At 42.9% G+C, this 17510-nt stretch overlaps 1 protein-coding gene across 1 annotated transcript; it reads left to right on the top strand.

Annotated features, from left to right (window-relative positions):
- Positions 1-15099: 15099 nt before the first annotated feature.
- On the top strand, positions 15100-17190 carry LOC117143086 (membrane-bound alkaline phosphatase). The gene is made up of 2 exons (XM_033307562.1): positions 15100-15377; positions 15442-17190. Exons 1-2 carry the CDS (start codon positions 15323-15325, stop codon positions 17025-17027), a joined length of 1641 nt encoding a protein of 546 aa, XP_033163453.1. The 5' UTR covers positions 15100-15322; the 3' UTR covers positions 17028-17190.
- The last annotated feature ends 320 nt before the right edge of the window (positions 17191-17510 follow it).

Here is a 17510-nt window from a genome sequence, read left to right as displayed (position 1 = left end):
ATAGTTTTATTTTTAATTTAATTCATGTTTGGCTTGCGTCCCACCCGTTTCGGCAACGCTTGGCGACACATGCGCCACAAATGCCACAAAAAGCTGTGCAAAAAGATTGGCAAAGATGACAAATCTTTATTGGGCATTGTACATCACTCGAATACCCTGCATAAATAGGTATTATGGCTGAGATATGTAGCACTTAACATCCTCCCCTGCTAAAAGATACAAAGATACAAATCTCACGAGTGGCGCAGATTAAAAACACAGCCATTAGCTTTAAGTTATTTAAGAGCCGAAATAACCTGAAAGGGCAAGGTTCCAGTACGGATTCCAAGTGAGTGACGAAACGCACTCATTCGAGGCACCAAGTAGAGCATTCTGAAAACGATTGCGAAATCAGAAAACGAAACAGAGACAGAGACACATGAGCGTCGTCGAAAGGCGCAGTTGGCCAAGGGAACTTTTCGACTTTTTTTCTAGGTGCCCAAAATCGGAGGGGGCTGCGGAGTGGGGGGGGCGCCACACGCTCTTACACATGTTGTTGGGCATCATACGCACATTGCATCGGATTGGCTGCGTACAGTGCGCGACATGACAGGGGGGGGGAGGGCAGAGGGAAACGCAACAGGCGGGGGCATGCCAAATGCATCAGATGCCTCTTGCAACTGCGACTGCAACTGCATTTGGATTTGGTCTGGCTTTTGGATATTTGCAGCCAGCTCGCATTGCACTTCCTAAGCAACTTCGACAGCAGCTGCACTGAGCCAAAATTATGCACCATTATGATTAGCTGAATGATTGTAAGATCTAAATCAAATCGTATATATTTTGTTATATGCCATATTGCCTTACTTTAATATGCTAACCATTTAATTCAATTCATTAATATTTCGCTTAGTGTGCGGCATAGGCAGTGGCCAAGTATCCGAGTATCTGCATCTTGTTGATTTTAATTAAAAGTATGCATGCACATTGCCACCGCACAGTGGGACTGTGGTACTGGCACAGTGGGTCGCTCTGGCGCTGCCTTTCGTGTATCGTAAGCGTGCGGAATGTTGTCGAGCGCGACGTCGATTTGTTTCGGAAAATCGTTGGCAGGGCGCCCACTAAAACACACTAATGAAGAAGACCGTGGCGCGGTACAACAACAACAACAACACCAGTACCGCCGGCACAAAAGGCGATAAAAAAAAGACCACAATAAACAGGGTGGAGGGAAAACAAAAATTAACAACAATGGTGGCACCCGAATTCCATGGAAAGCCCTCTATAATTTTCTAATATTTTGATCGTTCATTTTTATAGTGTTATAGTGTTTATGTGGTTTCCTTAATATCGATAAAATTGTTTATTTCTCGCATGTTCACACTCCGATTAGCGGCAAACATAGCTATAGATATAGCGCATACGCCCCGCTGGCCGTGTCAACAGCAGCCGCCGCATCATCCAAACAAGAAATGCTCATAAAAATAATATTAATAACTAGGCGCAAAATTAGACGGCAAACATATAAACATTTGCGTTTTCAATGTTAGGCCAGAGCCTAAAAATAATCGTGAATCGTGTGTAAAATGCCAAAGACAGATCGAAAGCGGCAGGCCTCTGCCGCTGCCGCTGCCGCTGCCAAGGTGAGTGGAGATTGTGTATTATTGGATGGGATGATGTGGATGGAGCGTGGTGGATTTATCATATCATATCAAAATCCAATTAAAATCACTCGCGCCCACCGAAAATAAACACATTTCAGTGGGTGGCAGGGACACGAGCACACTTATTTATGCCGTTATCGCACATCCGCATGCATATACTATATATATAGTATATGGGTATATATATATATATAATGAAGATGTTTACTTAATTTAATGTTGCTGTTTGTTTGCGTTTAAGCTCATTTCTGGCTGTTTGATTTGCCGCTTAATAAACAGCAACGGTGGACAATTCCCTCACAGTTTTCTCAAACTCTTCCATTTTTTTCAAATTTAGTGCCAATTAAACTCTTCCATTTTTTTCAAATTTAGTGCCAATTAAACAGCTGCGCGCTGATCGCCCGCTAATTGCCACACGTGCAAGGGGTCAGTGGTTGAGGGGGGGTGAGTGCTTGGGGCACAATTCGATGCCTTGATTTACATTTCTATTTAATTATCGAACACTTCGCCTAATGAGAACGCGCCACCCATAAACATTCGCCCGCATTCCCCTTGGAGTGGCGTTTATTTATAATTTTATTGCACATTATGCTTAAATGGCTTTTCAGAGTTGCATTTCCTTTTTGTTCTCCCCATTGAATTGGGTTAATAGTCAGTACAGAGTGTGTGGAGCCTTCCTTTGTTTCCATTGTTTCCTTTACTTCAACTCGCTTTAATGGGGCGGAATAAAAACTTTTAGGTTGCCCAACTTCTGACTCTTTCAGAGCGAATTTTGAGCATATTTTGTTTAATTTGTTCTTTTGATAAACCAAATACAACATAACTTTTAAGTGCTACAACCATCTTAGACATTTCAATAAAGTTATGTTTGGGAATTTCTACGTTAATAAACATTCTGAACAAGTGTAACTCATTGTAGAAACAAGTTTGATGGATTGCAGTTTTGTTTGTGTTTCCGCTTTTCTAGCTTTTCTAGGTAAATTCATTTTAAAGTGCAATTTCATAAGCACAAAGCCCTTGAGATGCATCTCTATGATTTCCTATTTTCGATCTTCAACGAATGAAAATATTCGTTGACACTACTAATATTAGAAGTCCTCACAAATACTGCCTGTGAGTTGGGAAGGCATTAAATTAATCACATTTTGATGACATATCATTTGAGGAATTTTCACGGATACTGGCGATAGTATCCGAGAGATGCACACAGACGGTGGCCGTATTTGATTTGCTATATAAATAACATTAGATGGCTGGCACAGTAAGTGAGCATTAATTTAATGCAGAAAGTCGACGCTTTTCGGGCGGGCAGTACAATAAAATGCCTCAAAATAAAGTCACAATCGCGAAATATTCGAATTCCTTGTGAGTTTGTGAGTGTGTATCAAATTAGTCACACGGCTAGTGCCCACAATGGGATGCCCATACAGATGCGGCTACAGATACATGTTCAGATACATCCAAAGGCACCAAAAACTGACTAATGCTGGCGATTAATCTGTGGGATATATAGGGATATAGGGGCATGGGGGATGTTGCTCTGAGACAAAGCTACTTAAAGATGACAATCGCCATGATCTCGACGCTGACTGAAAGGCAGCATAAAGTGCACAGAACGCCAGGCATAAATCACAGCGTTCCTGTGGACAACTGTGTGTGCATGTTGGGCAAATAAAATATGTTAATTAAATAAAGATGCGCACACCCATCTCCATCCCCATTCCCATACCCATACCCTTAGCCATACCCATCCCCATCCCCATCCGCACTCGCATCCATGGGAAAGTGCAGACGCAGACGCGAAAACTGTGACGCCGGCCAGCCAAGCGAAATCTTGGCCACAGCATCTTGGACACGCCTATTGAGAGACGGACGGCCAAGACGGCGGCGACAATGCTGCACTTTTGGCAGCAAAAGGAACGGGGTAAGAAAAAGGCACACGTAGAAAGCAAAAGCCAAATACTAAAACTACAACCAAAACCCAGCCCAAGCAGACCAACACGAATGGCGACCAAGGAATCGCATGCATTATTCACGGCGAGAAATGTCGAAATAAAACGCCAAGTTTTGCAATACGAAGCATTACATGTGCTCATCATTAGAAGATACCAAAACATGAGCATACCATAAGTGCACTGAGGGAATAATTGGGAATTTGAAGAAAAAATGCCCTTTTAAGTGGGCAAATTTGGGGGGTTTCAACAATGTTCTTGAAGTTTTGGTAACTTTAGAGTTGCAGTTTAGAAGTTAAAGATCAATAAAGACATATATAACTGATTAATGTAATATGTTACATTTTTTTGTTTAAAAGATATGATCTTATTCATGTTCCTCGGAGTCGCACAATCTGTAAAATCAAAGATGCCATACTCGCACCTGTTCTACTTTAAATTGGTTTCCTTGGAAGTGGAATTAGATAATGAGGTTTTTTTTTCGCTGTGCACCCATGCATTTCCCCAAAAAGGGAAGGGATGTATTCGTACTTTGCCACAATCGTCCACGTTTCATCTATTGTTCAGCGGCTGCCTGCGATCTTTGCTGCCGGCTTGTTGCTGTTGTGCATAGGTTCCACTTCAAAAAACATAAAATACGCGGCAGATGTATTTTTAGCGGTCCGCTCATTTGATTTACGATTTCATTAAATCAGCTAATGGACATACCTCTCGCTCCCATACGAGAGCCAGATAATGCGGCGAAACCTGTGCGATCATCTCATCTCCCATCCTTTCGAGGCGTAACACGCATACGCCGTGTAGGCAGCCGCTACTTCTGGGTACTTTATGAATGTATGATTGTATGATCGCATGATTGTGTGAATATGCGAGCGTGCGAATGTGTTTTGGGCCAACGACCACCTGTCGTTGTCAGTAGGAAGGCGACACAAAAGCAGCCGCTGCCTGTGTCCCTGTCGGATTTGATGAGTCTGCCATATCTTTTCCGCCAGACGCCTTCCAATTATGCCCAAGACAATTTTGTAGCCCATTTAGCCCTTAGTGCAGCGCACAAATAGCCAACGAATTGTTTGCTGCAAATTTCGCAACGATATCGAATGCAATTTAATCGCAATTCAATCAGTTTGAGCTATGTACGAGAGAGATATTATGCCACAACTGAATATTCAAGGACCTTGGACACAGAATAGGTATGCATTTTGCATCGGATTGTAATTAATGAATTTGTGGTCTCATTCAAATGCGGGGCATAAATTTGCAGTGCTGCAAATCGGATTACAGATGTGCTCTATTCAAATGCCTGATAAATATTCCAAAATTTTCGTTCGTGTTTCATATATTCACACATATATTACAGCTGCAAACTGAAGGGATTTGTCACTCTCCTCCTCTCACCGGGAATGTATTCAAATTATTTTTATATTTTTATGGACTCGCCACTCGCCACTCGCACTTCGCATCCGAATCCGTATCCCAATCCCATTCCGCATCTGAGTTGATGTTCGAGGCACACGTGCCGCAGTTGACGAAAATACATTCCTGGCTAGGCAACCACCAGAAATTAATAGTTCATCATGCTGAGGCAAATGCTGACAGATAAATGACGCGACGACCATCAAATGTCGAGATGCCAGACGCAAAGGCGAAATACTACGGAACCGAAACCGAAATACTATAGATTTTCCAAAAAGCCGCCGCTGCCCATTGACATTCCACATGCGACGACTACTAAACACATTTAGCATGTTCTGCGAAAAATTCAAGCCGGATTCCTTGTTTGTTTGTTTCTTTCCTTCTTTGTATCTTTCTTTTTGTGTGACATGAAAAATTACATTTCTAGCATAACTTGACTTTCACTTTATCAGCAATAGATCAACAGCGCGTCCTCCATAAGTCATCTGCGCGATCGTGCGCTTTCTTCTTTCTCTTTTTTTTTTTAATTTTCCCTTGACGCAATGAGACTGTATTACCGCATATGTATATTAAATAAAAGTCATCCGCGTAGAAGCCAAATAGAAGTATAATAAATAAAAAAGAAATTCCTATACCTATTCCACGGTGACGTCAATTGTCTATTATTTCGCTTTAGTCATAAATTTGACGGGCAGCCATTGGTCACAAAAGGAAATCACAAACGCGGAAATTGCTTAAATACAATACACAACAGAAAATAAACTAACCAAAAATTTACTTAAAATATAAAAATTAGCCAGAAGTATTTTCTATAATTAATAAAATTCACTTTTCTTTTGCTAATAAGCATAGATCTTTTCAAACTAAAACGACAAAGTGACTGACTGCTTACAACGACCAAAAAGAATAAATAATTTTTACTTAAGTGCTTAAATAAAATGGTAATGAAAATGATAAGCTTACGTTTTTTTCGTTTTACATGCAAAATTGATATTACATTTTCTATTTAAATGGATTAATTTTGGTTGGAATTCTATAAACTCTTTTAGGGCAAATTAATTTTCCGACTGCTTCTTGAAAGCGAATTCAATGAGAATGGGGTTTACATGAATTTCCGCTGAAATTGAAGCCGCATGAGAAGTAGAAAATTTTCCATTTGGTGGAAACACAAATTGCTTGCATGACGATGCCAACGTCATTGAACTTTGGACACCAAAAAAAGTGGTTTGCTGTTGTTTTTGATGCCGTGAATGGTTTCGATGTCGATGGTGATGGCGATGCTTATGTTTTTGTTAGTACTGTTATTATTATTATTATTTTGTATTTTTATTGTTTTTGTTGTGAGTACAGGGTACACCGCGTTTTGCTTTGTCGGCAGCACGTTTCCGCCGCGTGAATTTTGTCGCCAAACTCAGTGCCAATACCGCTTTTGTGTGGGTGTGCGTGCGCGTGTATGTGTGTGTGTGTGTGGCATTGGTGGAGGGTGTGCGTGTGTTTTTGTGTATTGTGTCAGCACATATTTTAGATGCTTGTTAATGCCAGCCATAAATAAATTGGAACATTTATCACGAAGGAAGGAGAAGTCATCATCATCATCACAATAACGATCGTTATGTAGCACAATATTTGGCGCACTGAAGGGCTTGTCGAACTGATTAATTTATTAATTTTAATCCCAGAAAGGCAATCATTTATTCAAGAGATTCAAAATCATTCAACCATTCTGACGTTTCAGATTGATAACTCTTATGTAAGCACACCCATTGATGTGGGTACTTTTCATGGGTTTTCTATGCATAACAGAGCAAATCTGTGCGAATTACTTTTAATCGTTGGGATTTAAGTAGAAGTTTAAAATTATAAATAATTTTGCATTATAGTTAAGCTTCTATAGTTGTACATACTGTTTTTGTTAGTCATTTGTTAGTACTCAAATAAACGGAAACACCAATCAAATCAATATAAATTCCAAATCAAACTTGAGCAAGGTGTAAACAGGAAGGAGAAGAGGGGGGCACGAAAGAGTAGAGTTCCACGGGGAAATTGGGTTTCAACCCGCTTTTCGGCTTACCGATCGATCAGGGGCTGCATTTGCGTTTTGCGCCGCGTCCCACGGTGCGTATGATGAATGTTGATTGTCGTCGTCTTCGCCCTTCTTAAAACTGGCTCACTAAACTGCGGCTATGGCTTTTCTCTACATACGTGAGCGGCTTGCACATGTATGGGTGTGGGTGTATGTATAAGGGTATCTGTATCTGATTCCGTGCACATAGATGCTGCTCGCTGACTGTGACATTGAATCGCTATTCCATTGCCGCTGATTGTAGTAGTTGCGTTCGTTTTCCTTTTGCTTTTCCTGATTTTTTCGTTTTTTTTTTTGTTTTACTTTTCTCTTTTATTTCACACGCACGGTCACAAAAGGTGGGCCAGAGGCAAGTGGGCGGCCATTCTTGCGCCCATACTTTCACATACTTTCCTCCTTCGTTATGTACACTCACACACAAGTCACGCCTTGTTCTGCTATTCTACCAGCGATTTGTTAGTCCTTTTCAAGGTTTATAACTTTAAAAAGTCGTAGTTTACTTTAGTTTAGGGTTGATTCTTTGTAAAGAGGACGGCTTGACACACTTTCTTGCGATTACATCTAAACATCTTACTGTGGAAATGAAACTGAAATTAGTCACTACTAATGGATATTTGTGGCGTAGCTGGAGCATTACAGTCACTCCAAATCAAATTGGCTTTATTTTTGGGATCTCGGCATTACGTTCACTCCGATTTTGGCTTTATGTAATTGCTACGCTTCATTAAACAGTTTATGAATTTGGTTTTTTCCCCGCCCCACCCATTGTGGAGTTTCGACTTCAGTGCATTCTTCGTTATTACAATATAAAACACATTTTTATACTTGGCCAACAACTTTGGCCATCTGCAATAACAAGACCGAAGAAGCGAAACAGAAAATAGTAATAAAAGAAAAAGAGGCAGAAACGCTCGCTTCGGGCTTCTCGCTTAGAACAAAGCTGGGCAAAAAAAAAGCTTTTAAGAACTGCGGGCCGTTCCTGGAAATTACTTAAGTTTTCAATGCGTTTTACTCAATTTGACTTTGGGTCGTTGCCGACTTGCCTTCCATCTAAGGATCCGCAACACCCCCGCCCATTGCCGCTCGACTGTTGTCAGAATTGGCGCATTAAGCGCAAAAAGTAAAGCGAAAAACAGCAACCGAAAAAGGACAGAAGGAGGGTGGGGTGTGGGGTTGGTTAGAGAGGCTGAACGCTGAAGGTTGAAGGGAAACCCAAACGCTCAAGCGCCCAGAAGCGCCCTAAAGTGGGCTGCCTGTTAACCGAGTTTTGTAGCCTTATCGCTCCGAAACCGTATTAAATAATACGTTACACAGCGGCGTCGGCGGCGGTTCTTCCAGAGGGATTCAAGCGCTCCAGGGGTGCTTTAAACAATTATACAAATGATTTCAAATTTTACATAATTTACATTTCAAAGAAGTGCCTTAAATGTTAAGGCTGTCTCAGTTCTAATTGATAGAAACAAATGGCTTCTAGTCAAGGATACGTTATTCTCTTCGGTGCTGTTATATAAAATGTATGTGCTAGCAAAAAGTGTTGCCTACTTTTAAGCATCAATAGACTTAACAACATGCACGCAAACGCAATGCTTGCAATGCCTATACAAAATATAGTCAAAAGTGGGATGAAAAGCATTTTAGCTTAAAATATGATTTTTCAAAGCTTTTAGTTTAAATGTACAAATAGGCAGCAACGAGTTTTAGAATTAAAATGTTAAAAAAGAGGCAAATCCCTTTGCTGCGCCCCTGTTTGTATGTATTAGGGAAGGCGGAGCACATAAAGAGAAGTCAAAATAAATCGATAAATTCTATATAGATACACAGCATCAGCAGGATAACAACAACAACGCCAGCAAGGCTGGGCCATAAACAGCCTACCAACAACAGTAGCAACAACAACAACACCAACACCAGCAGCCCGAACAGAACGGGCAGAATGTTTTTCGTTTGCCTCCTTGAATTGTCCTTTCAACGAACGCCTGCCGAGCCTCCCGCACCACCCACCACCCACCGCACACATCCACATCCAGCTTCTCATTCAGAGAACCGAATGCGAATGCGAGTCCGAATACGAATACGAATGCCGAGTCCTGTGTGTGTGTGTGAGCATGGGAGAGAGTGTGCGTTTATTCGCACGCCTGAATGTCTGCCACTTCGCATTGGTCTGCAAATGTATTGGTGCTGCTGCGTCCGTGTATCTGTGTCTGTTGTTCCGTTCTGTTCTGTACTCCACATCTCTGTTTTCACATCTCGCTTCGTTTACTTTGCGCGTAAGCAGGTACACACAGATACACACACACATACAGGGAAACACGCAGGGGCGCCCACAATTCGCTGGGAAAAATCAATTAAAATTTAACGCACGTTCCCAGGACATCTCCACATAAAAATACGTCTTCCATTTCGAATGGCAATCGGCGGCACCTAGCAGGCAATTTAATTTGTCTAATTTGAATTTTAATTAAAAACTTTTACGGGTTCAATAACTTGCAAAGTAAGCAAGGAAAATACAAAAAAGTAAAGCTGAGTAAACAGCGGCATTTCAATGGCTTAAATGAAATTCAGGCTCATTTCCATGTAACAGCTGTCTGTCGGCGAAGGAAAATGGGAAAAGTCCTTTCCCAGAAGGCGGTGTCTAAAATTGTTATTCACTTTGTTGCCACATTAAGTTCAACTTTCCTGTGCATGGGCGGGTATTTTGTGTGTGACTTTTTAATTGCTTTAAATGCCAATGAAACTGAACCAGGTGGCGAAGTTTTGTTGGCCCGGCTTACAGAGACTTAAAGGATCAATTGAATAAATTTTGGCAGCAGTCAGAAGAATTTGTTGGCTTCACTTCCTCATTCCGCGTTTGTTTATCGCAGATGAGAGGCAAAAATGAGGCAGTGAATTCCCACCCAATGTAAACACACAAATCCTTCATGCATTTCAAGACTCACAAATCTTGCAAGCGACAGGCACTTTCAATCTCCCAATTGATGGCCTCTAATTACACACGCGATATGCACGATATATATATATATATATACGTAGTAGATATATAGAAGATATACCTTTGGTTGCACATTTCCCATTTGGCTTTTACAGCACCGAACAATGTAAATAAACAACGTGCAATTTTCGTATGGCTCTGCCAATATTTAAATTTTCATGTTTTACTTTGAGGCAACAACATCTATGATACGAGGACTGCCCCAAAAGCGGCACGCCCCCCAAGCCACCCACACACACCCATAAGCACACACCCCACACCCATTTGCAATGCATGTTCGTTCGCCTGATTCGTTTTCAATCTTTGTAGGATGTTGTAAAATATTTTAACGACAGCAATTTCGCCGCTCGCGGATGTTATTAAATTTGCCATTGGCCGTTAAATGTATGGGAATTGGCATAGCAATCCTATTTATTTTCCCGCTCATACATTTTATGCGTTGTATTTCTTGCCGCTCTCTCCTTTTATGGCTCTTTAATTTGATGCCTTATTGATTAATGAATGCAAATCAATCAGGCCGAGCAACCACTTGACCGTAATTCCGGAATCGGACTAAAACTGTACTGCCCAGCACCTGGGCGGGCTCCTTTTGCATCCCTTCAATTCGTTTTCCCCAGCATGCACATCTCCATTCTATAATTAAACTGAGCTGTCCATCCCCCACATATGTGCATTGTGTGGCTTTCAGTGCGAAACACGAAGAGCGCCGCTTAAAGGATAACAACTACCATTGCATTGTGTTGTGAAAAGCTCGCAAATGAATAAGGCATATATTTATGACTCTTGACAAACTAAAATCTCCCCTAAGACTTTCTTCGAAAGTTCTTTTCGAAACTACGAAGAGATAATTCAGAATTTTCACTCTAAATAAAACCATACACAGTATCTTCCAATTAAGGATTACTTTGGGATCTTAACTTATCTCTATAATAATACTGTCAGCTTGTTTGGAAAAGTTAAGTCTTTTCTGCCGTAGGCAGCCAAAAATAGCAACTAAACTGCGATGGCATTCAACTTTCAATCCGTTTGTCGACGGATAAGTGCTGTTAAATGGGTGAAGGTCAGCGCTGCAGTGAGTGCCATTGCTGGATGGCCTCCGTCAGCCTCATCAGCGATGTTGAAGGATCACGAGGCGGGGGGAGCGGTTGGGCAGAAGGCCATTAACAATATGCTGCGGCCTCAAAATCAGCAAATGCAGCGAAGGTGGGCAAACATACAAAAGTACACGAAAGATACAGCACACAGCCGAAAAGCACACATACGCCGTGTGGGCCGTGCGGTAAGCAAAACAACCCCCAACCAAACAGTGGTCATGTTTACTCAAACTCACACACAAATGCTTTCATAATTTCCCACACACACTCGCACACAGAACACAAATACATGCATAAATCTTCAGCTGGCGCCATTTCACTCCTTTGGCAAACTATAAAAGCCAGCCAGCGTCTGCTGGCAACCTCCGCCAGTAACATCAATGTTTTGCTTGTTGTCGTTTGCTCTTCCATTCCGAGCAATCCCCAAAGACACCCGACCACCCGCCACCCCACTTGCCACCCCCTTTTCAGAATATCTACCCCTCCCCCCGCATCCAGCATCCCCTCCAATTACTCACACATTCAACGAGCACTCATTTAAACGAAGCACCCAACGCTTACAGCATAACGTCAAAGTTAACTCGCTGCTGGAGCGCGTGCTTTTTGGGGGCAAAGTGGGTGGCAGGGTGGCATGCTGGGCAGGGGTGGTGTGTGGGGAGGCACAAGGGCGGCTGGGAGGAGTGTGGTGGCGCCAAAGAGAAAGCAGTCGTGCCGCACTGCTCTGGTCGTGCGTTCGTTTCATCCGCTCGTGTGCCCCGCATCGCGCATCCTTTGCCACTCAACAACAATGCTCGCTGATGATGTACTATGGAACGGAACTGGCATATCAGCGACTCAGACTGGGGAATTCCCAACAGTATTCAAGGAAAAACTCGCTCACAAGAACATTGTAATGGATTAAGGAATAATTGAAGTAGAAAGAGTGCTCCGCATAAAAGCAGTATTTAATCCAAGGCAGAATTATATATATTATATAACATCACATAGAAACAGATAATTATAAGAAAACCAATCAAATATAAAGATGCAAGTCCATTAAAGTTTATACGCATTAATGATTTAATTAAAACATTTAGTTAATTTTGAAATAAATTCGAAAGGGACAGCAGTAATAAGTTAGATGATGTAATAATATATCCTCTAATTAGATTTGTCTTGATGCTAAAATAACACAGTAGATTTATATTTTAAATATTTAATAAAATCTAATTGGCTAAGAAAAGGCAAGTCAGATCAAAAGCTAAGAAAAGCAATCATTGACAGGAAATCCATTTCCATTTGAACTTTATCTTAAAACGGCAACACTCCTTGATATCCTCTGTAAAACATGCACGCACACCACTGTAAGCAGACACAACCACGCACACACTCGCACCGACATCTCATTATCGGTACATTGTAGTGGCATTGTAAGATACCGTTACATTCCATTTTACATTATAGTATTCCGAATGTTGTTACAGAATTGACACAGTGTGCAATCGTCCTTTGGCATCCCCCACCGCTCCCTCCTTATCCCACCCCTTGCCCTCATCTTTCGCTTCGATTCCTTTTCTCTTTGCTGCTTTTCCTCATTTCATTTTTATCCTGTGTGAGTGTGTGTGTGCGAAAATTTACGGTCGTACGTTCGTGTGTGTGTGTATGTGGGCTACTATGTTAAAAGTTTGTTTCGCCATAAAGGACGGCCACACCCCCCGCCCTTTTGCTTATTGATGTAAGTGTGCGTGTGTAGGTGTGTCTCTTGGCAAAGTTTTTGGCTACTTTTATTTTTCGTTGTTATTTAATTTGTGCTTGTGTTGTTGTTGTCTCGTGTTTGACTTCTGAATTGCCATTGTTGTTGTTGCTATAACTGTAGTTGTCAACGCTGCTTGTGTTGTTGCTGTTGTTGTTGGTGTTATTATCATGCTAGAACTTCGCTGGTTGTTCGTGTTTTTTGATAACTTTCGTTTTAACTGTCAATGAAGGCAATTGAAAGTTGCCAGATTGTTGTGCGATTACAAAAAGCAGGAAACACACGAGTTTCCCCTTTAAAATTTCGTGTGGCTTCGCCAGCTTTAAGTTGGCATTGCATTTGCAGGGGAAATTAACACAGAATCCACGAGCGAAACATTCGAAAGGACGCAGCAGGACATTTGTCAAGCGGGAAACTGAGTTGGCAGCCAGCTGGGCGTCCAACTTTGTTAACGGTATATGCAAATGGAGATATATATATGTATATATGTATATATGTAGATATATACGTATATATCCCTGCCCACCGACACTGTAGATATGTATACGCAGGAGTCACATAATCCCGACGAACACAAACACACGAACACGACTTTTAGGGGCCCGAAACACAGTTAGCAATTTACTGTATTGTATTATGTATGAACTTTCCCGTGTGCCATTACATTTTTTATACTTCTGCCTGCTGATCCCACAAAGAAAAAGAAACGCATCGAGAATCCCAACAGTCCTTGCATTTCATACAGTTATACACACGAATGCACAAGAATCCTACAACTTTGCAACTTTAGGTTACTGTCAACTATTTAAAAAAAAAAATCAATGCCATTCACTTCTGGTTTTTCCTTTTTTTCCTGATTTTCACCAACACTTATGTTTTTGCCTTTATTCACTGAACGTTGCTCGAACCTTTTTGTTGTTTGAAAATTATTGAATTATCATTTATTATATGTATTTCTCTATATACACGCGTTTATTTATTTATACTTATGTATACGCAATGAATTTTTGTTGAACGTTAAAAGTTTAGTTTTACTCGTTGTTGCTTTTTTTTCGGGGTTTGGTTTTTACTTTTCGCCATCTACTTTGTCTAGTTTATTTTATATATTTTTCGTGTTGTTGTAGTGTAGAAAAAATTAAAAACGCGCCGTTGGTATAAAAATGTTTTTCAGCTAATGCGATTTTAACGTTTTGCATGCGAACCAACAACTATTTTGGCCAAGTGCGCGCTGCCAAAGCAGAAGCTCTCGCTCAGCATCCCAAAAACCGATGGATGCCGATGGACGGATGCTTTGTGAGATACTCTGCGATACGCTCTCTCAGATACTCTTGCTCTCAGGCTTTCGCACTGCAAGATACATCCGACGGTGGGCGCAAGCGAGACGCAGATACAATCCAAAGACTCCTGCTCATTGTTTTGATGCTGGCGCTTGCGCCATCTCCACTCCGCCGGAATTGCCAGATTCAATCCGGCGGACAGCCAGTCACAGCGGCCCATGGCGCGCATTTTGAAACGATTTTCGCAGCATCTGGCTGAGCATCTTCGCTGGCGGGGTAATTAGCCCGCGTTTATGACTTAACTGGAAGCCCGAAATAGAAAACGGGCACAGCCGCAGCCACTCTAATCAGCGATCACGTGAAGCACTCGCGTGTTCCAAGAGCAGGAGGCAGGCGGATGCGGCAGGCCAGGCAGGCGAAGCGAGCGGGACGCGCGGGCGGGGTATCGGGCAGCCTGGCAGGCAGACAACGCCGGCGGTCGCTGATAACGAGTGCCGCTCAAAAACTACAGTCTTCAAATAACATCTACAGTAGGCACTCGCTGACACAGAGACCTAGATTTATGGTGCACAACTAAAGAGGTAAGCCATCATGCATATATGGTTAACAATGTATACACCCCTATATGGACCTAAAGAAAACCCGAAATCCATCAAAGAAGCAATTATTATTCTTCATAACTTCAGTCTAAGCAACAAAGTGAACGTTAAATTATTTAAAATTGGGAAAGTGGGAAAAGAAGATTTATTGCCAATTTCAAAGCTGCTTCTTATTGCAGACTTAAATGGTTAGTACTTTAATAGCAAATTTTATTTACAAAAGCAGAAACGTATATCTTGTTAAATTAATTATTTGTATATTTGCCTAAAGTACTTTTTGAAGGAGGTTCCACTGCGCACTGTTCCGTGTTTTCAAAACAAAACCGCAGTGAACCCAAGGCAGCGGGACTCTTTTCCATATCAACCGGCGATCAGGTCGATGGCGGCATAGCATTATGAAATCTTGAACCTCCCAACCGATCGCTATAAATATCGCAGGTCTCGTGCTAACGACTATCAGTGGCGGAGGAAACGTGCTGGGCAGCGTACAGCCAGCTCGGAAACTGAGAAACTCTGAAACTCAGAAGAAAGTACAGAAAAATGAGGCTGCAGCTCTTGTTTTTTCTCGGCCTGAGTGCTCTAGTCAGTGGAGGAGGTAAGTTCCTATATGGGTAGACCTGAGTTGTGTAAGCTAAGTACTAACCCAACTGTACCTGCAGAATCCTCACACGATGCCGAGAGGCGAATGCATCCGGTGTTCTCGCTAATGGGAACCGGATCGAATCCAATCGGAGGAGGTCGATACAAGCGAGCCATGCCCCAGATCGTTTTCGATGCCGTGAGATCGGAGGAGCGGTACGCCGAGTACTGGCAGGGTTTGGCGGCCCAAACGCTGGATCAGCAGCTGGAGAGTAAGCTGCGATTGAACACCCAGCTGGCCAGGAATGTGATGCTCTTCATTGGCGACGGCATGTCCATACCGACAATCACGGCGGGTCGCGTTTACTTGGGCGGCGAGGAGAAGCAGTTCGCCTTCGAGCAATTCCCGTATGTGGGCCTCAGCAAGACCTACTGTGCCAATATGCAGGTGGCCGACTCCGCCTGCACCGCCACCGCCTATTTGGGTGGTGTCAAGGCCAACTATGGCACGATCGGAGTAAGTGCAGCAGTGCAGTTCAAGGATTGCCAGGCGCAGGCACAAGCCGCCCACCATGTGTCCTCCATTGCGGCCTGGGCGCAGAAGCAGGGAATGGCCACGGGACTGGTTACCACAACCTCCGTAACACATGCCTCACCAGCTGGAGTGTACGCCCACCTGGCCAACCGGAACTGGGAGAACGACGCCGAAGTGGTGGGAGACAATGGTGATCCCGATCTGTGTCCGGACGCCGCTGCCCAGCTGATAAACAGTCCGGTGGGTCAAAAACTTAATGTGATAATGGGCGGAGGTCGCGAGAATTTCCTGCCCAAAGGCGTGACGGATTCCAGTGGAGCGCCTGGTCGCCGTTTGGATGGCCGCAATCTCATCGACGAGTGGAAGAACCAGCACACGAACAGTGCTCATTATGTGGAGAACCGCAGGGAGCTGCTCAACCTATCCAATCACACTTCACGAGTACTGGGCTTGTTTGCCCCCTACCACATGGCCTACCATCTGGATGCTAGTCCAGCAGAGCAACCAACGCTGGAGGAGATGGTCCAGTCGGCCATGGAAATCCTGGAGCGTCAGAGTGCAGGACGTGGTTACTTCCTGTTCGTGGAGGGCGGTCGGATCGATCATGGTCACCACGACACCTTGGCGTTGAGGGCCATCGATGAGACGGCGGAGTTTGACAAGGCGGTGCGATTTGCCAGGAGTCACACGAGTACGGACGACACTTTAATAGTGGTCAGTTCGGATCACTCGCACACCATGTCGCTGGCGGGCTATTCCAGCAGAAAGAACGATATCTTCGGCATCAATGACGGACAGCTGGCGGCGGATGATCTACCATATGCCACCCTGAGCTATGCCAATGGACCGGGCTATGATAGTAACTACCTTAGGGAAGGCGGCGCTGTGCGGAGGAAAAATCTGAGAGCCATCAACATGAAGAACAAGGACTTCATGTTCCCCAGCACAGTTCCCTTGGAATCGGAAACGCACGGTGGCGATGATGTGGCCGTTTTTGCCAGTGGACCGTATGCCCAGCTTTTCACCGGAGTTTTCGAGCAGCATTTCATACCCCACGCTCTCGGTTACGCCTCTTGCCTCAGTGATCGTAACATGTGCGTGGATGGGGGCGTGGCACGGAGACCACGTTGAAACTTGGCGGGGATCAAAGGTCAAGTGAAGCACGTATTATTCTCGTTTAAGAGAGAAGCTACTAGATAAGCAATCGTATAAGGGGGAAACTAAAATAAATAATTGAAATCTAAAAAAAAACATCGATTACTATTCGGGCCAATATTATACAACATTTATTTGCATATAAGATTCTGTTCACCTGGTTATCTATATGCTGCTACTTATAATGTTGATTCTTTTTATTTTTATAATGTTTTAAGTCTTTTGCACAATATGCACTTTTGAATTTGATAGCAAAATATCGATTTTACGCGGTCTGGTTATCGATTGACATGTGTGGACTGCTTAAATTTTGTTCCCTTTTCAGTGTTGGCTAATAACAAGTTGTGACTGCTTGCATCCGCAGAACTGTGGTTTATGACTTTACTAAACCTAACAACTTACTGTTGACAACAGTAAAATGTTAAATTATTTCAAAACTAACATACGACTTGGCGCCAA

The sequence above is a fragment of the Drosophila mauritiana genome, chromosome 3R (genome assembly GCF_004382145.1).
Source record: "Drosophila mauritiana strain mau12 chromosome 3R, ASM438214v1, whole genome shotgun sequence".
Taxonomy (NCBI): domain Eukaryota; kingdom Metazoa; phylum Arthropoda; class Insecta; order Diptera; family Drosophilidae; genus Drosophila; species Drosophila mauritiana.
The sequence above is the reverse complement of the archived record's forward strand: the minus strand, read 5'-3'. Positions and strand labels throughout refer to the sequence as shown.